Here is a 25,399-nt window from a genome sequence, read left to right on the forward strand (position 1 = left end):
CAAACAGGTACAGGGACCCTAGAAGGCTTTGTATCAATAGGTAAACTTGGTTTTCCATGCATCAGTTTCACACAGATCAGGAAAGCTGAAGAACCAAAGGTTTCTGTCCCAAGATTTATGTCCTTGTATCAGCACATATCCTGAGTCACCACAAAAATTTTCCCTAAACTCTTGACATATGAAAGTCAGACATACGGAAGATCAAAGACACAAATCAATTTTCAATCTGTAGAACTGTAAGTGTGGCTACTAACATTAGCAGTCTGACCCTGAAGCTGCAGATCAAAGCATTGAAATTGTTAATGGCTCATCCTTCTCTCTTCCTTGGTACCAGAAAATAACTGCTATAACCTCCCTACCCATATGATACAATGCACTCAAGGTTAAGAATTTACAGGGTGGCAGAAAAGAACTATGTTGAATAATCCTCAAATACAGTTTCTAATACCCCTAATCCACAATTAAGACCAACTGACATCAAAGGGAGCAAAAAAACCTTGTCCTCAGGAGAGGATATAATGGATGTACTTCATAAGAACACTTTAAATGTTCCACTGTAGGAATGGGACTGTAAAATGGGAACAGAAACAGAAGTGAAAATGCCGATGCTTTGTTTGTTGCAGAACCTTCAGGCAGTCTGAAAGAGAAGTAGCTCTAGCCTATGTAGCAGATGACACTTGTGACCCTCAGAAAATCTCTACGATGCAGTGGCAGAGTTAAAGCAGAAGAAAGCCAGGATGCCAAGGAGAAATGCAGGGTTGTAAGGAAGAAGCATAGAAGTCTTTGAATTAAATAGTGCAGGAATGTCAAATAGCAAACCTTTTGTAAGGACTGCCTGTCCACTTATAATGCTGTTTGAAAAAAGGTTATCACAAATCACAGCCGCACGTGTAGATAATTGTCAGCTGTGTTTAGGGAAGTTTGTAGAGAGAAGCATTATTAAGAAACCATAAAGTCTCCTTCTGAAGTCTGTTAAAAAATAGATGATATATTTACAGAGTATATGCTGCCTACTAACATCTCCTGATGTAACATCTCTAGGATGACCAGCCACACAAATCGTGGCAAGCTGTCAGGTCAACAAGCTACCCGAAATAAAGATCTTCGCTGAAGACAGACAACACTCAAGATGGTATACACATGTTCCAATCTGAAGATAAAAGTGGGAAAAGAGCTATTTGATTTTGAAGTGCTCTCTGACCATCAGCATATGACACACAACGTTTCTCTCTTAAAACAACTAACACATCACCATCTGCAAGCAGTCCTGAAAGGAGGATGTGGAGCAGCAGAAGGTGCAACCAACCTCTTAGAACTTCCTGGAAAACACACTGGCTAGATGATGACAAAAAAGAGGAATCCCTTATATAAATGCCTGAATGATGACATAATAAAAGACTACAGGAAGAGACCGACAAGGAAAATGGAGGTAAGCCCTGGTGACGACACAGAAATGTGGGAATGGGCATGTTTCTTTATTTCAGCCACAACTAGTGAGGGAGACTCTGAAGAGGATTACAGACCTCTTCACAGTATGTTTAGCATCAAGTCAACTCTAAGAACAACTTGCAGTTTCATTGTGAGAGCTGTCAGTGCTGACACACATGTAGCTTGTGCTTGAGGAGGTGGCTGATGCTAACAGTATTTATCTTTGCTGCTGGCTGCCAAAAGAGAAGTCACTAGATACTGCACTAAATGAGAACAAGGGACCACAAAGGACTTGCCAGGAACCCTAAGAAACCATGAAGAATCAGCCTCTCTGGAACTTGTTATCTTTGCACCCGTGCCAGCTTGCGAATAACTCCCAACACCCTCCTAATGTGAGTCAGCTGATGCAGAGCTGATGAGATTGGGAGGTCTTGGGAGAAACCTGACCCTAGCCACCATGTGTGGTTCCACAGCCCTTCTGCGAGGTGTACCACCTAATTTCTTCTTCTGCTAGTGGAGACAAAAAACATTTACTGATGCAACCAATAAACACACCTGGTAGAAAGGTCAGCAACAGAATTAATGTGTCATAAAAACAAGGATGCAAAAATACCTGAGGAGACATTACACAAAAGACAATCTTGAATAATTAAAAGCTACTGCAAAACCAGAAGAAGGTTGCGAAAAAGAAGGAAACACAACAAACTAGAATGCTGACTAGTAAGGCAAGAACGAGGTGACACTGGACATGCTCTTGGGCCAAACAAAGAAAATGAAGCTCAAACACCCTCTAAAAACTGAAAGGCAAAAATCCATTGGCAGTCAGCAACAGCATAAGTATATAACATATGAACATATATGTTAACTGCTACTAGGTGTTTTTTTCCATATTTATAAATGTGTTTAACTTCAGAATCACAGAATCACAAAGTAGTTGAGGTTAGAAGGAACCTCTGGAGACCATCTGCTCCAACCCCCCTGCCAAAAGCAGTGTCAACTAGAAAAAGTTGCTCAGGACCTTATCCAGTCAGCTTTGGTTACCTCCAAGGACGTAGACTCCACAGACTGACTGTGCCTATTGTCCTTTCACTGAGCACCACCAAGAGGAGCCTGGCTATCTTTTTACTCCTTCCCATTCAGATATTTATAGACATTGACAAGATCCCCCTGAGCCTTCTCTTTCCCAGGCTAAACAATCCCAGCTCTTCCCAGCCTCTCTCTTGCATGTCAGATGCTCCAACACCCTAACCGACTGCAGCCCTTTGCTGGACCCACTACAGTGCATCCATGTATTTCTCCTTATGAATTCCTATCAATTATGAAGTCCAAATGTATTATTCCTTTAATGAAATACTACAGAAAGAAAGCAGTCTTACCTGGCTGGCGAAGCAATGAACCAGGAGTTCTGGAAATCAGCTGGCCTCTGGGCGTCATGTTTCCAATAGTGTCGTCCAGGGATGTAAGAACTGATTAATAAACAAGTTAAGAAACACTCTCCTAAACATGCTTTCAGCTCTATTCAAAACAACCATGAATACTTGGAAAGGAAAAATATTTTGCTGTAGCTCAAATGTTATGAAGAGCGCAGATCTTGTCTTTCAGACTAAAGCAGAAAGTCCCAGTCATAAGCCCGAGTTAGGTCACACAATGTTTCAACACTACCTTAAAAGCTGGAGGGCTAGGAGACACTGTAAAGTTCAGAAACATAAGCACAACAGGTCCTCATAACTGCTCAGATAAAAGAGAATATGTTTGCCCCACAAGGACCTTCTTTATGCTGCATAAACCATCGCAGGAAAATCTGAGACTGAATGCATTTTAAAAAATATTTGCTCTCTCTCTCTCAGTTCCAGGATGCTGGTGACTTAAAGAAAAAAGTCTCTGCTGCTCTACTTTGCTCCTTACTGTCAGCAACTAGGTTAAGTGCTCTAGGTATGGTTTACTAAGAAGTAGTGTGTAAAAGATAAGGTATCTTGCATTATGTCAGTGACCAAGAACATCATGATTCTTAGGGACACTAAAATTAGGTCCTGTATCTCACTACTTTTATTCTGCTTGCAAAAAAACAAAAGGAAGAGCAAATGTATTGGATTCCTTTGCTACCATAACCAGAAAAATACCTTTATATTAGCTGTCAAGTTACAAGGTATTTTTTTCTTATTGTAAATAAGCGTGTAAAAAAAACCCCTGTAGAAATATAAATCTATTTCTGTGCTCGCCTCTTGCTATTATTGTGGACAAAAAGTTAAGACACACTGAATAATCACAATACTCTGATAACACAGTACATGCGAAAGAGCACAGAACCATAGAATTTAGATACAGTGGAGAGAAGAAAACTTCGTTTTTTTCAAAAACTGGGATGGAGTCAGCTATGGCTCACATAGTTCTCTGGGCTGATGTCAACTCAAGTTTCTAAGTCCATGAAAAACTCTAAAACCGCATGTTACACAAATGTGATGGCATAAGTCCAGGAGAGAACCCTGAAATCATACTGAACCCACAACCAAAATAATCAAACTAAATGTAGTCAAAAATTGACTATACAAGCAATATGTCAATCCCTCACCTTCCCTGAAGTCTATTGAATAATCTGTTCTGAGCCATCACTACAACAGCTTTGACATAGTTTGAGACTACTATGGGGGGGAAAAGGAAGGGAGAAAGAAAATTCCACTCAGAGGAAACACTATTCCATGAAAAGGCAAAGAATTGCATCTTTTGGCTTACCCCTCCTAAGCTCTTTTGTAAAGACCAAGTAATGTACTAGTTTGCTGAAAAAAGAGTATTTTTCTAATTAAACTCATCTAGATTTCATAGTTACACTTGCAGTCAGTCATTAACATCCCTCCCTACTAGTTTTTAGATATTGCAATCACAGTTTTGTTCCTGAACTTTTCTCCTTCTCGATGTGTAAAAATGCCACACAAAAAAATCATGACTTCAGAAGGGAAAAATATGAAACAGTTCAATAGCAAAATTTTGACTACAGAATATCTCACAAATCAGACAACGATTTCACATTATATTAATACATTCCTCACTTTAAACAAGTATAAAACAAAATAGTAACTTACTGTATGTTTGAAAATGATTCTCAACATGCTCAATATCAAAGCAGTGGTAAAAATACGCCTTGTGAACACAGCAAGCAACGACTAAAGTGAAGATAAAGTCTTTACAGAAAAAGGATACTAGAAACTCTTTTCTGAGAGCTTTGCTTCCATCCAGGCTTGGGCATCTCTGCATCGCGGGGGGATAACACATCTCCAAAACCATTTCTAGAGAACAGTAACAGAGAGACACAAAGTGAATCCAAGCAGAACACGCAATTTTTTTTGTTGCTTCAAGTAACTCCACAACTGGGAAAGTTAAATAACGGCTAAGTAACCTCTGATTCTAGTACTGATGTCCAGTTTCCCCTACAGAACATCTAGTGTTGGTCAGCTTGTCTGAAAACACACACTTTGTTCCTCCTACACCACAACAGACATTTTCTTGTTAAAAAAAAACCCAAAACAAAAAATAAAAAAACAAACAAAAATACTAGTAAGAGATTCAAAAGCATGAAGTTCAATTTTGAATGGAAAAGTTCCATTGAAAAAATGACATGATTTCACAATTTCTTTTTTTTTTTCAGATACACAAAATCCTGTGTCTTTCAGGAGAAAAAAAAGAAGTCGTTAAACAATTACTAAAAGGCCAAGGAGAAGCTACAGGCGGGCTGTGAAGGCCGCAGCGGGGGCTGCCTGAGCAGGCCTGTCCGTATAGCACCCCGCAAAAGGCCCGGCGCAACGATTCCCCTGTAATTAACAACTTCTGCTTAACTGACAATTACACTGCGGAAAAAATCACGCAGATCTAAAGCCGCCGGTGACACAAAAGCCTTCGACAGCCCTCAGAGACCGCTTCCAGCTTCACTGCGTTTTCCAGCCCGCAACGCTCCCCGCTCCTCCTCCTCCTCCTCCGCCGCCGCCGCCACAGGGGGGACCCGCCATCCCCCCAGGGATACCCCACCAGCACCGGCCACCTCACGCTTCCCACCTCTCCATGGCGGCCTCCGGTCCGCCGCCGCCCGGTCTCAGGCGTTCGCGCCTCCGCCAGGGCCGGCCCGCCGCCCGGAAGGAGAAGGGCCGACTTCCGGGCTCCCGCTCCGCCCCAGGCCGGGCCGCCGCACTGCGCCTGCGCCGCGCCGGGCCCAGCCCAGCCCCCGCCGGCAGCCGGGACGGACCCCGGGTACCCAGCACCGGCGAGGGACGGGGCCCGGACAGCCAGCCCCGGGGAAGGACGGCAGGGCTGGGCTGAGGGCAGCCGAGCCCCGCCAGGTGCTGGGCAGACAGAGATAGGGCCAGGCCGCCGTGGCGGGGAGTGGGGAAAGGCCTGTCCCGTCCCCCTCTGCCGAGGGACCCTGCATTAAGCGGCAAAGCCTTAAAAAACCAAAAAAAGTAGTTTAACTCTGTCAGATGCTGTCCAGGTTATCTCGCTCCACAGAGAAGAACTAATCCATGGCTCAAGATGCTTTCTCGGCAGCGCCTCCCAGCCCTGGCTGTATCGAGAGGAGGCCGTTCCCCGCGGTTTGCAGATTTGAGCCCATTTCTCTTTCCCATTTCCCCCGGTTTAACGCGGGCTGCTGGCGGTGAAGCAGTAACCACCGTGCAGGATCGCTCAGCCCCTATCTCCCTGGGCAAACCAACAAAAGTTATGAAACTACCGCTCCTCCTCAAAATGCATTTTGCAGGCTTTTTAACTACAGGATAACACCGTCACTACCCTATCAGTTCAAATACCTGAGTTCATACAGGAGTTCATTTATTTGTGTTCTAGTACAAGGAAAACTGTCCAAAGTGCATTTTTAACATAGACAAAGCAAGGTCTGAAAAATACTTTCAAGTACTCAGGTGAATTCTGGGGTGCTTTGAGGAAATGAGGCATTTAAACTCCTCATACAGAGAGATACATCTAAAAACAGCTGCCAGAGGCAGCAGAATTGCAGGGCATCATCTGAAGTCCCACAGCCGGCTTAAGACGCTGATAAAACACCACAGCACCCAACTTGGTGGCTCCCTGAAGCTGTTGGGAGAGCTGAACCTCAGAAGGCTTCACAAGAAGAGGAAAGCTGAGAAGCCTGATGAAAACTGGATATGGAACACCAGCAAGCAGGAGAACCGTAGAGAGTATATCGGTCAACCCTGGAAATCATAGAATCATAGAATGGCTTGGGTTGGAAGGGACCTTTTGGATTTAAAAATTAAAAAATTAATAGTTGTCTTCTCATGTAGACTATCATGAAAGCCCAAGCGAAGGCAACAACCTTCATTACAGCAGAAGACTAAAAGAATGTTAAAGGAACTATTGTATTCTAATTCAGTACAACATATTTAATAGAATTTACCCTTCAACACGTCCTCACAAAACAGCACAGTATTACTGTCTCTGTAGCATGGTGGGAAATTGAGAATAATGCACAAATTAACATCTGGTTCAGTTCTTTCCCAACAGCTCGCCCTCTCAGGCCAGCCCTTTATCAGGGCAGAAAAATGTAAACAAATGAGAGATGTAAACAGAGAAAGTACTTCCATTGCGTGCTGCCCCAAATTTATTCAAAGCAATGACAGATGAGAAGAAATAAAAAAAGAAAAAAAAAAAACACAAAAAAGAAAGAAAAAAATATTAAATTAACAGGACAACATACTGTTTTTTTTTATTTAAAAAAGAAAACCAAACAAAAAACCCCCCACAAAAAAAACAAAAGGATTTGAGGCCCTTGAGAGAACTTGTCTTAGTATGTACAACTTCTTTAAATGCAGGCTGGGGAAGGACCTTAGAGGCTTCCAAGTTGGCTCCCGTAAAGGGGGCAAGGGGAAGGAACAAGACAGAACCCCTGAGGTATGTTTTCAGGCAGTGTTTTTTGACTAGCATCCAACTTCATATTTATCCAACAGGAGGGAAAGAGGAGAAGAAAAGGAGGAAAAAAAGAACTGGGAGTCTCACACAAGCATCTTACACTTCCAAGAAGCAGAAGGGAATGCAAATTTTTCAGTCCATTCTTACATAGTGTTCCTTTAGCACAATATAAAGGACTCAGAATTTAAATTTATAGTTAAAAATTACAAATCCCTCTTAAGTTTCACATATTTGCATCAACACTGATTGCAACTGCAGCCACATTGTCAAAATCTCATGAGGGGTAGTAGTAACGCTCAATACTTACAGGCAGGACAAGCAAAGACAATTGAGCCCAACTACCACAGAAACATGGCAAGTTTCTTGCCAGTGCCCAAGATTCCTCTGTTCCCTACTCGCTTTCTGTGAAGTTTGCAGGGTCTACAGGATGTACTATATTCAGGATATACTAAATTAGACAAGTACACGAACTCAAAACTCCAATTACCCTTTAGAAAAGTATGTTTTTATAAATATAGACAGCTCACAAATCAAATAAATTGCTCTAATGCATTGCTAGGATGCATACATGACATCTGCATATAGAAAATAGGAGTCTTAATTCAGTACTAACAAAAGCAAGAGCCTGACAAAGTTCTTGCGCAGTGTGTGACAGCAGCACGACTACATTCATTACAAAGAAAACCATGGAACCCACATTAATACCATGCCTTTTGGTAAGAGAAGGAAGAAAGCTCATGTTTTAAGCCCATCTTTTCTCATTTGAAACACATTCCTGGACATGTGTAATTTTTCACTTTTTAAAAATTTAGATGTAAGGAAGCTTTTCTTTTAAACCAATCTCAAGAATTTAAGTCAAGTGTTTATGTGCTTGTTTAGCATTAAAATGCGTGTGTTGACTCTGTTTATTGGGAGTCTTACCCTAAACAAATTGATTCCCATGCCTACTCCTATTGGGGAAGCTCAGCTAACCCCCCTTTTTTTGTTAAAAAGGAAAAAGAAAGAGACGTATTTGTAACTGTCATTTTATTGTGTGTAAAATCACGACAGTAGTGCCAAGAGTCTTTGTTGTATTGGGCACGTTACAAGCAGTAAACCCAGTTGCCAAGAGCTGGGATTTCACATGTAGATTTTTGTCCTTAGTACAGGAGTGAAGTTACTGATTCCTCCCTGCTAGATTAAGAAGTACAAGGTAAAAATGGCACAGAATATGAAAAGGTAAAATATACTGAGCAAAGAAGGAACTATAACTTCTACTATAGTTTCACTCTGTATCCAAGATTGCAGATGTGCCCCCTCTCCTCAAGTTTATGGTAGCCAAAAGAAATTACATGAATTAGTTACACATTACAGTGTCTTTCAAATGAAGTAGTTCAGCCACCCAAAGAAAAAAAAATATTATCCTGGTGGCAGTTAACTTTCTTGAAACAATGAAGCCGTAGAGCCTGTTGTTCAGCAGCACTAATATTTCTTGAGTGAAGTGAGTACAGTGGAATTACGAAGACATTCCTTTCTCCATTCACAAATCTCTCCCTAAAGAACATCTCATTGAAAACAGGAAGCCACCCTCTGCTTGATGATTCAAAATTCTGAAAATAAATGGTTTTGGAGAGGATTTAGGAAAGAAAAACAGAAGAAAAGCAAAAAATAAAGCAGCAAAATCCACACTGATCTGTTGTTTGAACCTCAGATATTGCAACACTGGGAATAAAATCAAGACTACAAAACAACTTTGCTTATCATTCCAGACTATGAATGTAAAGTTTCAAATATGAGTTTTACTTTCAAAACCAGAGAAGTTAAATTAGGTTTTAAGAATCCTCAAGCTGTTCACAAATCTTTCAAAGAAAAGTACAAGGTGCTTGAGACTCAGAAATAAGAACCCAATTTGGTTAAGAGCTCTGCTTCTCTAATGGTACCTTAAAGAACTACATACAACTGCATTTTGTTACCTATTTGAGCAACTCTTTTTTTTGCTTTTATTCTATTCCCCATAAACAAGCAAAATAAAGCTATAAACTGAACTATCGCCTAATGCTGTTGGGACAGCAGTTTAACACTGGACAAAAAGCTTTCTGTCTATGCTGATGCTTGGCTACATCTTCATATTACAATTGAAAAAGTGTTGCAGACAGCTGTATATAGACTACTATTTTTGACCATTTATATCTAGAAATAACTTTCTATTGTTGAGATGTCTAAACTGAAGTCTATCCAGAATTAGTAGCAGTGTGGCAAAATTTCTCCAAGTTATTAAACCTTGGGAGAAAAAAAAAAAAATCTATCAAGTTTGACTCATCCATAGATGTAGCAGTTTAAATGAAGAAAATCCTCGTCTTTACTGTTCACCCATGAGAAAACAGCAACTCTAATTACACCAAAAAAGGAGAAAAACGCACAGTTTAATCCAAATTCCATCAGGATTCTCCTCCCACCTCCCATTTCTAGCATTGCAATATCAGTACACATTATGAAATAATATCTAACTCTACAGTACTTTTCCATAAGTTATGTTCTCTTATGCAGAAGAGCAGAAGTAATCTGAACTTAGAGTATGTTTGGACACCTCAAAACATCTTGCAAAGTCTCAAAATATTCTTAAAACTTCAACAAGTAGACATTAATTTTACAGAGTAATTTGAGGATGAAGAAGGGCATTAGTAACAAGGTAAGGTATAAGAAATAAGTTTATACTGATAGAAAAGAGTCCTAATAGGAAGAGTGCAATTCCATTAAATAATACTTCTATATTTCAGGACATAAACGTTACTTTTGCCATAGAAAGCTCAAGATATTTAAATACTGACATATAGCGATTTCAGATTAGGGTGGAAATAAAGCAGTCACAACCTCTGTGTGCACTGTAAGCATAAGCTAACTTTACAAGCAGTAATACATGTGTATTAACACTGAATTTGGAAAATTACTGCATTAGTTTTCAAGCTATGAATTATGCATATTTTCATTCAAAGCTTGATGAGAAGTGTTCTGTTTCTGTACAAGTAGTTCAAGCGTGAACTTCTTAAGCGCCAGTACACAAAGCAGTTATCCTGAAGATACGTAAAAGTTTGTTCAAAATTTCAGCAGACAGGATTCTTTTCTAGAATTGGTAACTGCTTACATAGTTCCAATTCCTGTGGGGAACTGGATGTTCACTTCCTCAGCGGGAACAGCTTCTTATGCCACGATTACTTAGAAATGAAGAAAATTCTTTCATTCGTTTTTCCTTACACTTCATGTCCATCACTTCCTCAGCATCATTTTGTCATGCATCTTCCCTTTAACAACTGGGACATTGCTCCCTTGAAGTCTGCCTAAGTTTTCAAGGAGAAAAATACTGGGTTTTAGGTATTACCTGGGTTATGGTATGTTGATTTTACAAATCTGGCCCAAGTTCTAACTACAAAAGGCAAAAAAGTCTCTCTCACTTTTTTAGCACAATCTTTAGATAGTAACGCCTGGAGTTTCTAAAAAATTTACTTTGAGCAAATTGACTATCTCTGCTGCTGAGGAACTGTACATTTACTATTTCACAAAGCAACCAAGAATGCTTCAATACAGAGCTTTCAGGAAAAGGCCTGACGTTCCTTGTACTTTTTGGCTGGACACTGAGACCAGCCCAGCCCCCCCCTGCTCTGACATTATGAAAGAATTTTCTCTCCCTCCCACCCAATGCCATCTGTACAGCTGCCTGGAAAAGAAACACATTAAGAAGAACACAGATAAAAGGACAATTGGGACATAAAAGTGTTTTAAGACCTGAAAAAGCAGAGGTTGAAAGTGAAGGGAGGAAAAATACTGATAAGCTCATCAAGGAGGAAGGTAGCTAGTAAAAGAGGAACTAGAGCATCTAGCGCTCCAGTCTCATCTACTCTGGGGACCAACCAGGATGTAGAGAGTACCAAGAGATATTTATGGGGATCATCAACCACATGTTCTGTTTTCTAATGATAAATGAAAAGGAATTTCAGTCTTAACTCTGACCCTACACAGTGAAAGAGTGTGTTACCTCCATTAAGCAATGGTGATGACTGATGAAATTACCAGCAGGAAGGATCAGCTGGGCTCCTTAATTCACTTTGGGCAACGTAAACTATCTCAAAGCTTACCGGTATTAGCTAACCTAATCTGATTGAATTTGCAGGAATGGATTAGAACACGCTCTGATAATTCTGTGCCAGAGAAACAGGAGGTACCAAGTATTTGGGTGTGACAATTTTCAGCAGCACAGCCAAGATCGGGAAATCATCCACAGTCCACACATTCCACTTCACAGTCCAACAGTGGTAAAAGATATTTAAAGTCTGCAAAACTCTACACTCAATACTGCAAGAATGCTCTTCTGTAGATTTCCTTGAAATCAAACAAATGTGGTTTAGTCATGCAGAAAAGCAGTATTTTCTCCCAAGAGATTTTTTTTTTTTTTTAAGCTACACTAAGTCAATTTTAACAATTAATTTTTCCTGGAAAGAAAGAAAATAGCAGGCAACATATTTTCAAGTTCCCAAAATAGCCACTGATAGTCTAACTTTGAAGACAGATATTTTTCTGTTAGACTTTCCCTTACGTTAGAACTTGGAATACTCCAAGAACATTAGCAAAATTTCATTTGGTCAGAAATTCATCCACCCTAGCACATGGGATGCTGTTAGAAGAAATATCCATGGCATGTATTTGTCAGAAGACAAAGTCATAATGGTTCCTTTTCGTCCTAAGATGTATGGATCTGCACTGTGCAAGAGATTTAAAAATCAATACTTACTAGCACTACTGAAACACAAAACATTCGAGTAGTATATAACTGTAATGCAAGCCCTTGCATGGCAATCCAAATTTATTGAACTACTGATGCTAAGTCATACAAAATTGCACCACTTTAATTAAGGCTTTTAGTTTACATTTGGCCACCTCAAAGCAGTTGTAACATTAGGTTGGTCAATTTAAATACTGTGGCTCCCTGTTGGATATACACACAATCTTTACACCCAAACGTTAATGCATACAAAGCAACAAGGCATTGTTAAATAAATCAGCAAAAGTTAATTACTGCAACTTAGGCCCTGTGACCAATTACACATGATTAAAATTACTTCCCACATTCACATCCACAGTACTCTTCCACCATTTAACATCTCAACCAAAACGTTACACATGTAAAACAATCACTAACAGGCAAAAGTACTAAACCTGTATATTTGGTATTGCAAATACACTTATGCATGAGCAAGCAAGGGAATTCACAGTGAGAATCTACAGCTGCAGAAGCCCGAAAATGATTTACAAAAAATTGTTAAATCATTAAAAAATCGTTTTAAAATATACACTTCTTGTTGTAGACCCCCACTGTACACACAACTATAAACATTGTTCCCTATGTAAACAAGGAAAAGGAAACATACAATAAAAGGTTGAAAAGTCTGGACATTTCCTTCCCAACAGATATTAAAGGCCATGTCTTTAGTCAGACGTTATACTGAAAGGACTCTTAAAGACTAGATCACTGTCTCCACAGGTTTTTCCTAAAATTAAAAAACTAGATAGCTGTTGTGTTAATCAAAGCGCTTTTGTACATTACAATGATGATGATCCTGTATTTCTTTAAAAAAGTTACAGTAAGCTACAAATACCGATGAAGCAAAGTTATCTGGAGTAGTCTATATAGGAGCTCTTTGGACTTTCATTTATTATGCTAAAATAGTGGTGCTTTTAGGATTTACATTATTGTACTCTCCAATAGAAAGTGGGGATTGTTGAAGTATACAGTACACAGTTTTCATACATGTACAACATTGGTGGATGAACAATGTCTCTTATCAGTAATACTGGATGTAGGCTCTGGTTTTACCAGTTGCATACACTTAGAATATTTATAAGTAAAAATCTCTCGTGACACTGGAAAGTGATTAGAATGTGCAAACTGATGTAGTAGCTTTCATCCATTTCTTAAAGGGTACCACCACAGGAAAGTCCATTTAAGATGTTGGTAGGTTTAATAAAGTTGGAATGCTGGCACTGTTGAATTGGGCAACAGTTCTTCAGACCTGGAACAACAAAACAAGAGGTTACTATTACTTAGAACTATTTGTCATTCCTCTTCAGTTAAAATAACTAAAGCAGGAACTAGCCAAGTTCTTAGCAAACAGACTGAGAAAATTAACCTCATTGCTTCTCCTCTACTAATGTAATTTCTACTGTACAGATACAAATAACAGACTGTCTCAATTAGTAAAGCTGGATACATACGGCTGAGCTGTGGAAGTAGTATTTGATGGGTGGGACTAGTTTTGCTTACAGTATGACAGTTCCAGTGGCTTTAAAAACAAAAACACATTTGGCGGATCAAAGGTCCTGAATCAAAAGCTCTGTTAAGGAAGTGCAGCAGCCACTTCTGCCTTCTTCAGCTAATGCTTTTGGAACCCTCTCCGTTTTACTTTAAGCTGATTCAACTTGTTTAAATTAAGTAAGTTTAAATATCAATACCAAAAAAAAAAAGTGTTAAACATGGCACTAATCTGAATATTAATAAAAGCCTGCAATTTATGACAGTGAAATGTCCTACCAGGATCCTCCAGTATATCAAATAGGTCTACCAGATGACAAAATAATGGACCATAGCACTAAAGCAACTGAACCACCCCACATCCAGGAAAATGGAAGGGAATCATGATGAACAGGAAACTTGCATAATGTCAGGTCAATCAAGAGAGACCTGTGCCCATACAAAGGCTTAGAGGTGAAAAGGGGGAAACAACCTGCCCAAGAACAAGTTGCAGAAAAAAAAATAAATCATGCCTGCTGACTAACTTCTAAAAAGGCTCGCTAAAGAGCAGGCTGGAGCTTGCTGGAGCCTTCAGCAGCATTCTTAAAGCATGGATTTAGTCATGTAGAACATTAGCCAACTGCCAACGTAAGAAATTGATATAGTAACCAATAGCTCCAGGTCAAATATTTGGAGTGTTACAATGATCACTTCACCACTCTCTTCCAAATGTACTAAATACAATTCAGCCTACAAAATATAGATAGGCCAAAGAAAGCAAGCTAAATTCCTATGACATCATGCAAATATATGCAGGAGTTCAAAGCACAAAGTGACATTTTAGCGTGAAAACTGCAATAGTTTACAGTGTGCATTATTGGTAACTGAGATCTTGCAGCCTTTAAAAAAGAAAACCCTGTTTTCAAAAGCTAAAATTTTGGAGTATCAGAATGAACATCCTTAGTTTGAGCTCTACCAACATTTTAAAGCTTGAAAAAAAATTGATACTATTGTGAACAGCGTATCTTGCACGTATTTGTAGTTTTGACTTTGGAATATCAGAATAAAGACTATAAGAATTTCTATGATAACACAAATTAAGAATTTTCAATGCTGTTCTGCATTAAGAGCTACCACAGTTGTTAGAGGGTTTTTTTGTTGTTGTTTTGTTTGTATTTAATAGACATAATACACAAAAAAATTTTAAAAAGGTTTACCTGGCTCAGAGCTACAGTACAGCTATATATTAAAGTAGCTGACACGATGACTTTTTGCGTGCTTTTCCAGGCACTGGAGTTTTTCTGTTAATTTGTCGCACAAGGTCATAAAAGATCTGAGAATATAAAAATCAGTTGGTTATTGGAATTCAGAGGCTTCTCCCATAACCTTAAGCCTTGAATCTTTACACAAAATGTACACACATACTCAAGAACCCCTGTAAATATTTAGTTATCACAAAGCCAGAAAGTTAAATTGTATAATTTATTAATACCTGTTGGATTATTTCCTGTTTGAGACAGTTTTCTGCCAAGGATTTTCCACTTCCAGTGAAGCAAACTGGGAAGGCATCTATAATCTACACCTATTTCATCACTGGGTCAAATTGATCTGAACATGCTGATGCACGCCACAGTGATCAGCTACTATATGCTATTTCTTTGCAATTTAGCAATGAAGGTTACAGCTTTCTTATAACTCAAATCAGTCTAAGGACAGTCTCAAAGTTCTAGTAAATTTTAACTACAAGTTTTCATGGTAACTCAAGTACACTGCATATTCAGTATTTGAATGAGATCATGCTTTTCCAGATACGTAAAAAAATATCACAGTCTAGAGAATTAATTCAGCAGCCTCTCTAGGACTACAGCATGACATAAGCGTAACATTTTTCTAGAAAAGTAACTCATGTATAAGACTCTCTCACACTTTGAGTCTCCTATAATTCTAATTAGAACATGATTTTGTTGAAAGGCTAATTTAAGACAAGTCTACATAGTACAATTAAACAGCATCTGTTTTGTTCATAATTGACAACATTGTTCCAATTATTTCTGCATCTCCTAAATCAAAAAAGTCTTCATACTAAAGCCATGCTAGCAGTTTACTAAGCACTGGCTGCAAAGCAGCAAACATTCCAACAAGAGCTTTTACTATTTGATGAAAATAAGTTCTAGTTTATTAAACATATGACTTTTATATAGTTCAGCTGATTAATTTGTACTTAAGAAAAACTGAAAAGTTTCCAGGAATTCCCAACTAATTAAACACACATTACTTGTTTTTAATAATCAGCTGTGCTTAAAATCACCATACTTATTTGATTACAAGCAAGTCTTGCACAGAGGCCCTATCAACTTGACTGATGCTGCCAAAAATGTTTTCCAGAAGACTCAATGAATGGCAGGGGTCATCATAATAGTCAAGCTCTTCCAGAAATGTAAACACTAACACAGTTTCTTTTTCTAAAAATGTTTGCATCCCTTTCTTTATGCTGGCACACACTATGGCAAGTCCTAAAAATGTACATGTTTGATCAGTCACTTTGTCCCTGCTAAATAAATAAGTAGCTAGGTAGTAGAGAAGGTTTATGTCTCTCTTTCTCTACAAAGCACTTATTTAGGTCTCTTCTCTAATTAGTTGCTAGTTTTGACAAAATCCTTAAGAGTTTAGAGCAGTATGTTCTTAGTGAATAGAGATTATATCAACTAGGGAATGTAATATGAAGAAAATATTTATTCCAAATTTGTATGAATATAATTTGATAACTAATTATTCTAAAATTAATAGAATTTTTAAAAGTCCGGAGTCAAAGCTAAGTACATCTCTTAATATAAACACCTCACAAATTCTCACAGTAGTAGGGAACAGTTTTGTCCGTTATAGTGAATGCTATTAACAGTTTTGTTATTTTTTCTTGACAAACAGTAATGTTTGGCTGCCAGAACACATTGCCCCATCCTTCTCTCTGTGCCATCCCTCCCCCCGTAGGTAGCGTGCCTTACCTCATTAACATTTATCTTTGATTTTGCAGAAGACTCTAAGAATGCACAGTTATTCCATTGCCTTGCTAGGTTCTGACCTTGTTCCTTTCCCACAACTCTTTCATCTTCCAAGTCACACTTATTGCCAACCAGAATCATAGGCACCTAAAAACAATTTAATCCCAGCAAAGAATTCATTAAAATTTTGTGAAAGCACAGTGTAAACGCACACCTAAAACCCAACCTGAACCCTTAGAGGATCCTGACCTCCAGAATAATCAAGCTCCAGTATAACAGAAACTGAAGTTTATGGTTGTGTGAAACTTTAATCTTCAAAGTGACTGCTTGCTTTTTTTTTTTTTTTGCCTGCTTTCACTTCTTTCCCCATCTTCCATCCCGTTTGCCCAAGATGCTGTGAAGATGCTGTGCATCACTCGGTGACCTGGGCTGTGGGCAGAGTCCCCCTGCCCTCACCAGCTGCCCCATGAGCTGCTGCTCAGCACCCAGCCTAACAAGAAAATTACACAAGGGACAGAAAGGTGGTTGTAATGGAGTTGCAGAGAGCCCTGACGTTGTGTATGGATCTTGTCACTCATCCCCAGCGTTTCAGGCAACAGCTCGCTCAGGTGTGAAATTGAGCAAAATCTCACATCATCTAGAAGACCTAATAAGATTTCATTTTTAGATGTTTAAGGTATCAAGGAGTCTACTGAAGAATCTGCTACAAGATCTTTACATGTTCAGAAATCCTGGAAAAAGTGGCCTGTACTGAGTAGCATGATGAATGTTGCTAAAGCTCTTTTCACCATTCCTCTGCTCCCTGTGTATCTGCACTCCTTTCAAGAGCAGCTTGCTCACACAGTTCTGATCAGTAAGCTGATATGCAGAGGAAAGAAACATGCTAGTTTATTAAAATTAGTAACTACAGAAAACATTGAATTGACCTTCATGGCAAGAAAAGGCAATCATACAAAGCTGGGGTTTTTTTTCTTCCTTTTACTTTGTCCTTTAAGGACATAGCTAAGTTTCTTCCAAATTCAACTGTTGAAAAAAGATTTACAGTATGTTGATCATTTAATTTTCCCCTCACTGAGAAAGCATTATACCTAAGCTGTGGCACAGGAAAAACTACTTCAATTTTGGTGAGAACTAAAGTTGCAACATTTATCTTTCTGCTGATACTATGGAATGACTTTCAAGACTGGGGGGAGCGTTCTAAAGAGAAATCCAATTCCAAGGAAATACTAGCAAAATACTAGAAAGCTTATGTGAATCAGAATAAATTTACTATGTAAATTAATGTTTCAAATATTGTTAAGTTTTATCTTGATTTTAGTGTACAAAGTTAATTTGATGCTAAACAAGGCTGTAACTTGGTAGGTTCCAAATGGAAAAGGCATATGCAACTTAAATACTACACTTTTGAGATACATTTGTGATAATGGGTAATAAATCACTTCTAGAAGAGATCTGCTGAACATAGGCAAGAACTGCAAATGCTTATGATTAAGAAAGTGCAAGGTGATTTGTATTACAAGAGTCCCAATGAACTTCCCTGAAATTGAAACGTTTAATACATTCTGTGTCTGCTGGCAGCAGCAGCATATGTGGATACATGCAGCAAGCAAGTTTCCAAATTCAATTATAAACTTTATAGCTTTAATAATGCTAAGAGGTACATATTGAAACTGTCTGGAAATGACATGTCCAAACTTACTTGCAAGGACACACAAAATACAAAAGCTACATAACGTGCAAGTTTAAAGCTTACAGTCCTGTCTTCTATAAGGAATCAGAATTTTGTGCTTTTCAAATATCATAAACAGTAGGCATATTGAAAAGAACAATTGAACTGTAGGGTTTTTTTAAACCTTCATCATTTTTGAGGTAAGAATAGAGTTGCCTTAGAAATGTTTTCTGTTGTACTAGTGAATAAGCTTATCTACGGTTTCAAATAAGAGTATTTTAAAGGCAGAGATTAAAAAGACAATTGTCTTTGCATACCACGTGACAATTTACAACTTCTCCAGTTTATCTTAAGAGTTGCATTTCTGTACTATGCATCTATTGGTTGATTTGTCTCAACTTAAAGCTTGGAAGCTATCCGATCTCAGTGTATACATTACAACATCTATAATGAAAACTGTAAATACAAGTATTATGCATTTTTAGAAATGCTTACATCATCAGTGTCTTTGACTCGAAGAATCTGTTCTCTTAGATCCTGTAAATCATTAAACGTGGACTGTGCTGTGATGGAATATACTAATGCAAAACCTTGTCCATTTTTCATGTATAGGTCTCTCATTGCTGTAAACTGTTCCTGTAATTTAAAAAAAAAAAAAGATACATATGTTGCATTCAGTTTGCCCTTTCATTACACAAACTACCATATACTTAGGTCACAAATGGATCACAAGTATGACACATTTGTGCCCTCCCCTCCTTTTTAAATTGACTGATATTTTATTGTTTGATTATAGGCATCACAGTAAACCAAACCACTTTTAAATAAATCTGTTTTGGAACATTATCTGGGGTGGCTGAACAATATCTAGATATTCACATGGGTGATACCCTAGGGAAAAAAAAAAAAAAACACCATCACAGAAACCAAAGTAATTTCTAAAGAGAGGAGGCAGACTAGAATGTACAGTATAATCTGTAGATTACAGAAGTTATACTCCTCCCAAACTCCTCCTTACACACCAACTTTTTTCCCCCCATCTCTTTAAAGCACATGGCAAAGTGAACGCATTCCTTGTCAGCATCCATTTTGTAGTCTAGGCACTTTCTCATGTTAAATTCTACTTTCATTTTCAAGAAGATTGACTTCAGGATGGAGACACTCAGAGTTGTCACCATTCCTAGAGCATGGTGACAACTACAATATTGCATATGAAGACTCACTGGTGCACTGCACAGCAGCATTAGGACTTGCCCCAGTTTGAAAACTCTCACCAGTATGACTATGGAACAGCAATTGCCTTTCTCGCATTGGTGACTCTGCCACCTTGTCACTAATCAATCACTCACCAAGTCCCTTGCTGTAGGTCAGATGAAAAGCGCAATATATTTTGAGAGAACAGCCATTCCACCCTTCTGTAGTTTTACATGGCCTTAGTCTAATACGGAATTTGAATAAATTATTTTGGACCAGGTTACTATTATAGTTCAGAGAACACACATCACTCTCCAAGGGTCTTGAGCTTGTATTCACGGGAATCAGCGAAGGAAACGACTGCTTTCAGTACATCTTGGAACAGGTCATTGAAAAACCTGACCAGTATGCAAAGGGTCAGCATAAACCCTGCGCTTTGAGTTCACAAAAGCTGACTAAAGCGATACTATTTTTATCCCAATGTCAGAGTACATCTTACATACAAAAGAAAGAGGAGAGAAGAAAGCACGTATTCTCCACAGAGAATCAAACCCGAGTAATCATCGGGCCTAAATTTTCCTCTGGGCAATATCCATTTAAAACAGCACCACAAGCTCTTTTATAGTTCTCAATCTCGTGTTTCCCCTGTTACAGAACAGGAGCTCACAGGAAACTTGCAATTCATTTTCTGCTGCAATACTCAAGTGTTGTTTAAATACTAGTATGTTAAAGAACATCCTTTACTGCAATGCACTGACCAGTTACTCTTTAGAGAAAGAGGAAGGAAATGTGTCATAATTTACATCCCTACAGCTTTTGATGGTTTTAGCACTGTACATCAATATTTAGGGAAGTTGTTTTACATACCGTTCCTGCAGTATCTAAGATTTCAAGCATACACTGTTGTGCATCTACTTCAACTTGCTGTCAAGAGAGAAAGATGTGGTTAGTTTTTCCTCTTGCAACTCCCCCCTCCAAAGACACCAGGAATAGTGTGGTTTTATAAGCAAATTCATAATGCATAAAGCAACATAATGGCTTAAGAAGTTTATATGGACATACACTTTGAAAACAGCAGGAAGAAACCTTTCAAAGAGCCCTAGTGACATTTTCAATAGCAGCATCAGCAGCCAAGTACACTCACTTTGTAAAGTGATTAGGGATTTTTGATTATTAAAAAGGAGGCTGCTAAATTTGTAATAATGGTTCTCAGCAACTAGCACAACTGAGTTCTACTTGTTTCAGGGATCATTTACAGACTGGAAGAAAAGTACAGGTGAGAGCTAGGAAGTTGGATAGGCATACTAACACTCATTTAATAGAAATTTAAAACAAGAAGACAGTAAGTAGTGTACAGCAAACAATAAACCAAGCAAACCACTAAGGGTGGTGTCCCCAAAACAAGCCTTTAGTGACACTAATTAGAAAGCTGATCCAGCTTAGAGAAATTTGCAAAAAATGGAAGGTTTATGAAGTTGGTTCAGTTTCTGTATCCTTTCAGAGTTCCTCTTTTTTTGAGGTAGAAACTAGATAAAGAAATAGCCTTGAGGGCATCAAAGGACATGGACATGCCCTCAAGCTGTTCCAAGCAGGTTACCCACGTTTTACTTCTTACTTTTTTTTCTTTCAAGCTATTGGTACACTTCCCTTGTTTCCATTTGCACATAAAATTCCTAGTTGTAAGATCAGCACTCACAAAGAACTTTGCCTCCCCATATATGCATTATCACAAGTTTAACTTTGAGTTTTTCTTTTGTAACTAGATTTGAGCTTGGAGGGTGGGCAAGAGGAGTATTTCCACTCCTCTAACCTCCCCCACATCCCCTAGGGATGTAGATTCCTTCAACAGCCACTATTTTAGCATGTATTGCTGACAAAGTTATTCAGCTAATTGAGCAGCATCTATTCTCTTTATGAAAAAATATTTAGGGAGTAAACCAAGGTGTCAAGCCGCAAGACTTCATGCTTGATATTTAATTCCAGACAAACTTAAAATATTTCAAGCCACACCCTCTCAACTTTGAGTATTTTAAAATAATATTTAACATTGAAAGTATAGAATTAAAATGTATTGGTTTGGCAGTTGCAAAGTCACTCAAGTCAAGAAGCAAGTTAGAACTGTAACTGGCAGTGACAGGAAGAAAATGACTGCATGAAGTGGTGTTCATACTTAAGCAAGACTTAAACAACCTGACTGATTTGAAAAGAAGAATACACAGAGACTCCTAGTCATTTCAGGACTAAACCCGAAAGGAACATTGTAAGATCTTTGCCAAAAAAATATAAAAATTAATTAGCAAAAGGCAAAATTTCTCGAAATGACTTTACTTTTCACTTTTTCAGACTCCATGGAAACAGTCTTTGGCAAAATTCACCCAGCAAACATCATGAATCTAGTTTGACCTGAAGAATGTAAATATATAACAAAGGAAACATTTCACTTCAGTACAGCTTGTGAATATTTCTGGAGTCATTTACTGGGCCTGACCCAGCAAAGGCCTGCACCAAACATCACGACAGGGTCCAAAATTCCTTCTCCTCTAATACAGAAAAAGTGGCTATATAGAAATTTTTGTAGCTGCTCTCTTTAATAAGAGTTCTAGCTTTGGATGAAAGCCCACATACTTAAGACAGACTAGGATTTTTCCAGCACACAGATTTATATGAGGTCAAAGAAAACAAGCATGAAATCATCATTTTGCTCTCACTAATTCCTCTTTCATTCAGAAGAGATTGTGGTAACTACAGGCTGAAACAGCTGCTAATGCAGCCTCTTTATTCCAGTATATAAGTAGTCCAGTGCTGAAAGAGGAGGTCTTGCAGTTTTTGCCCATTCCCAGCTAGGGTTTGCGCATTTTGTGTCCCTTGCATTTTTGCAGCTACCTGGTGAACTGCATCAGAGTATCAATGCGCCTGAAAAGTAATTCAGCTAAAAAAAAGAAAGATAGGTTAAGAAACTGACACAGATGAAAACTAATCTGCTTCCTCAAATGGTTAACTCTTTTGGTAGCAGTCCAGATGAAAACTATCTTAGTCTGGAATATTAATCATGGTCTCAGCTGAAACTGAAGAGTGAGCAATATGGAGATTCAAGATGATGCAGGCAGAGTCAGACCTTTCAGCCTGTCACAATGAAGATGGGAAGAGAGAAATTAACAGGCCACTGTATTTGTTCATTTATGATAGGTTTGTGTTAACTTATTAATAAAACAACAACCCACCTAATGGAAGCGCATCAAGCTATCAGTCAAACTGCTAGGAATACAGTATGATGCCTCTGGTGTTCTAAAGGTGAATGTGAAGTTGCTTTTAGCAGATTTTCCTAGTAGCCAAGTAGCTTAGACCTCCAACTGTTGCAGGCGGACATAGTGGCCATGGCCCACACAGGAGCCGGGAGGCAGGAAACAAGGAGAGCACACTGCCACGCTAATATACAAGTCCAGATCTACCTGAAGATACTTCATCACACACAAACTAATAATAAACATTATTAAAAAGCCTGGTAGTGGTATTTTTTTTTTTTTTGAATCAACTTTCCCAATTCTGACAAGGAAATTACCATTTTTTACTGACTAGCTAGTAAGGTATTATGCTCAAACACTGAAAAGCTAGTCTTGAATTATTCCTTTAGACAGACTTTAAGAGCACCTTTGCATTTCAAACTTGTTAAGTTACCTGGTATTATGTGGCATTACCAGGCATACCCTTTTTCAAGCAATGACTCAAAACTCCAGCACATACTGTCAAATATTTAAGGTTCTATAAAACTAGAGAGGTCTTGCATATACCTTTCTGTAGGAGTCTTCTATCGTAGGATCGTATTTTTCAACAAATATTCCTTGAACAAACTGTACAGTCTGCAACACAAAAGTTCTTGTAAGATTCTTCTTGCATAGAGACATTTTGCAAACACACAAATTACTTTTCTAGATATATACTCAGTATATCTATTACCTTTTTGAAGGCAAATTAGGTGACTAACAATTATAATAATAGGAAATTATAAGAAACAACAGGAAGTTAGATGTATATGCTTAGTTAACTAAGTACTGTTAGATGAAGCAATGCTACATCTTCCTTTATCCACTCTCACTTGGAGCACTGAATTAAGGCATGCATTGATTTGAGATTTGTCTAACTCTTGGAATCATTATTAGTTTTTAGTTGCATAGGATACTATACAGCTGCACGGCTTTTACATTTGCATTTAGAACTACTGCATCTTCTGCTACTTATCTGCCAGCACAGGAATTAGTCAAAAAAACAACTGCCAGCATTTACTAGTCTTAACTAGACTCAGTAGGATACTCCTGTGTACCTAGCACGTAGGACATTTTTAGCACAAGTCAAATGGAACTTTAAGACTCAATGGCCAAGTCAGAGCAGACAGGTTCAAATCCAGAAATGCTGCAGTAAGATAAAGAACTCAGAGGTGAAGGAAAAAGTTCTTTCACAATCTAACATGATTTGTCATTTACGTTTTCCTTTAGGAATGCTATGTAAGAGAATAGTTCTTACCCGATAGAGTGGACCTCTTGACCTTACTTTATAAGGTGCTCAATTAAACTGAAAGATGTAAAGTTCTTAGGTGACCCAAGAACATCATATTCTGAAAACTTTTTAGTGCTACTCTAGGTCAGACTAAACTTTTCTGTAACTAAAATGCATGACCTCTTTGGCTTACAATCATCTCCCTGCTGCAGCTATACACTGACTTGCAGGGAAAGATGTAGAAAACATGTTAAACCCCCTACAAACATGCAAATACGTATTTGTACTTGCATTAAAAAAATATCAGTACTTTGGAGATTGCTAGCAAAGATTAAGAATACAGCACCCTGAAGAGTTTTCTTGAGCCAGTAGTTACCAAGGCCAGATGCAGGCGAAGTAGTTCATTGTGTGAGTTTCATGAAGAGGCTCGATTGCCTACAGAACTATGGCTGAGCTGCACAGTGAAGCCAGAGACTTTCAAAATGCCGTGGCTATGCACTTCACTGTGTAAGACAGGCAAAGATCTGACCAAGCAGCATCATCAACCAACCCATACAAAAATATTTGCACGTGAGAGCACACCAATGGATGTGGATACACCCAGTAAGGGACGTACTTATTCTAGCCAGGAACCCTCAGCAGTCATTGCTTAAATTTATTCTTGTTTATTTGTGCACACTTATGTAAAAGAAATATGGGTTAGTAGAGAGTATATTAGAGAAAAAAAAAGACATGAGAAGCCCAAGAAAACACACAGAATACTTACCAGAGCAGACTTTCCAACGCCTCCAGAACCAAGAACCACTAGCTTGTATTCACGCATGATGCAAGAGATAAATCACCCTCAAAACCTAAAACAGACAATAAATTACTCATCCTTTTGATCAACAGGACAACTATTTTAGCATTACTACAGTCACTGTAAGATCACATATGTAACAAGACATGAACAGTTAAATATTGATATCAGCTGATAAACACAGGAGATATGCCATTATAATCAGACATAACCTAAGCAGGACATCACTTTAATTATTACAGAATATGGCAACTATGGACATTTATTCAAGACACTAACTGTTGTACAATGCTACTTTTTCATCTAAAGTACCTCCAAGGTTTTCTTGTTAACACATGAATAATGGTTCTTCTTTAAGTGGTATCTAGCCTAACTTCATAGTCAAGATCGCACACACTTGGAAAGTTTTTAAAACAGAGTTTTTTATAACCCATGAAACACTAATTTAGAGAAAAGTCAAAACCATATTAAGATTCTCTGTAATAAAGACCTCAGTATCATGATCTTGCCAAAATATTGCAGGTGTTTCAAAGAAAGTGCACAAGTATCTGGAAGAATTGCTCACATCCATGTCCACATATCACTGTCTCAGAGGTGTCTGGATGGATTCACCTTTATTTATGGCAAGGAGGAATTAGGAATAGAAATTAATTTAC

The 25,399-nt window shown here is 38.3% G+C and overlaps 2 protein-coding genes across 2 annotated transcripts in view; both read right to left on the bottom strand.

Annotated features, from left to right (window-relative positions):
- NUP107 (nucleoporin 107kDa) overlaps positions 1–5,547 on the bottom strand; it is a 32,872-nt gene extending 27,325 nt beyond the window's left edge. The window contains exons 1-3 of the mRNA XM_014964316.1: positions 5,473–5,547; positions 4,624–4,709; positions 2,805–2,894 (exon numbers count right to left, since the gene is read on the bottom strand). Coding sequence (XP_014819802.1) covers positions 2,805–2,894; positions 4,624–4,709; positions 5,473–5,480 — 184 coding nt within the window. The 5' untranslated portion in view covers positions 5,481–5,547. The remainder of the gene's footprint in view (positions 1–2,804; positions 2,895–4,623; positions 4,710–5,472) is intronic.
- Positions 5,548–12,130: 6,583 nt separating this feature from the next.
- Positions 12,131–24,853, bottom strand: RAP1B (RAP1B, member of RAS oncogene family). Its single transcript, XM_014963832.1, has 7 exons — positions 24,711–24,853; positions 23,242–23,310; positions 20,321–20,377; positions 18,755–18,895; positions 16,594–16,737; positions 14,809–14,924; positions 12,131–13,373 (listed from the first exon to the last, which is right to left on the bottom strand). Exons 1-6 carry the CDS (start codon positions 24,765–24,767, stop codon positions 14,838–14,840), a joined length of 555 nt encoding a protein of 184 aa, XP_014819318.1. The 5' UTR covers positions 24,768–24,853; the 3' UTR covers positions 12,131–13,373; positions 14,809–14,837.
- Between the last annotated feature and the right edge of the window lie 546 nt (positions 24,854–25,399).

This window comes from Calidris pugnax, unplaced genomic scaffold, assembly GCF_001431845.1.
Source record: "Calidris pugnax isolate Ruff unplaced genomic scaffold, ASM143184v1 scaffold44, whole genome shotgun sequence".
NCBI lineage: Eukaryota > Metazoa > Chordata > Aves > Charadriiformes > Scolopacidae > Calidris > Calidris pugnax.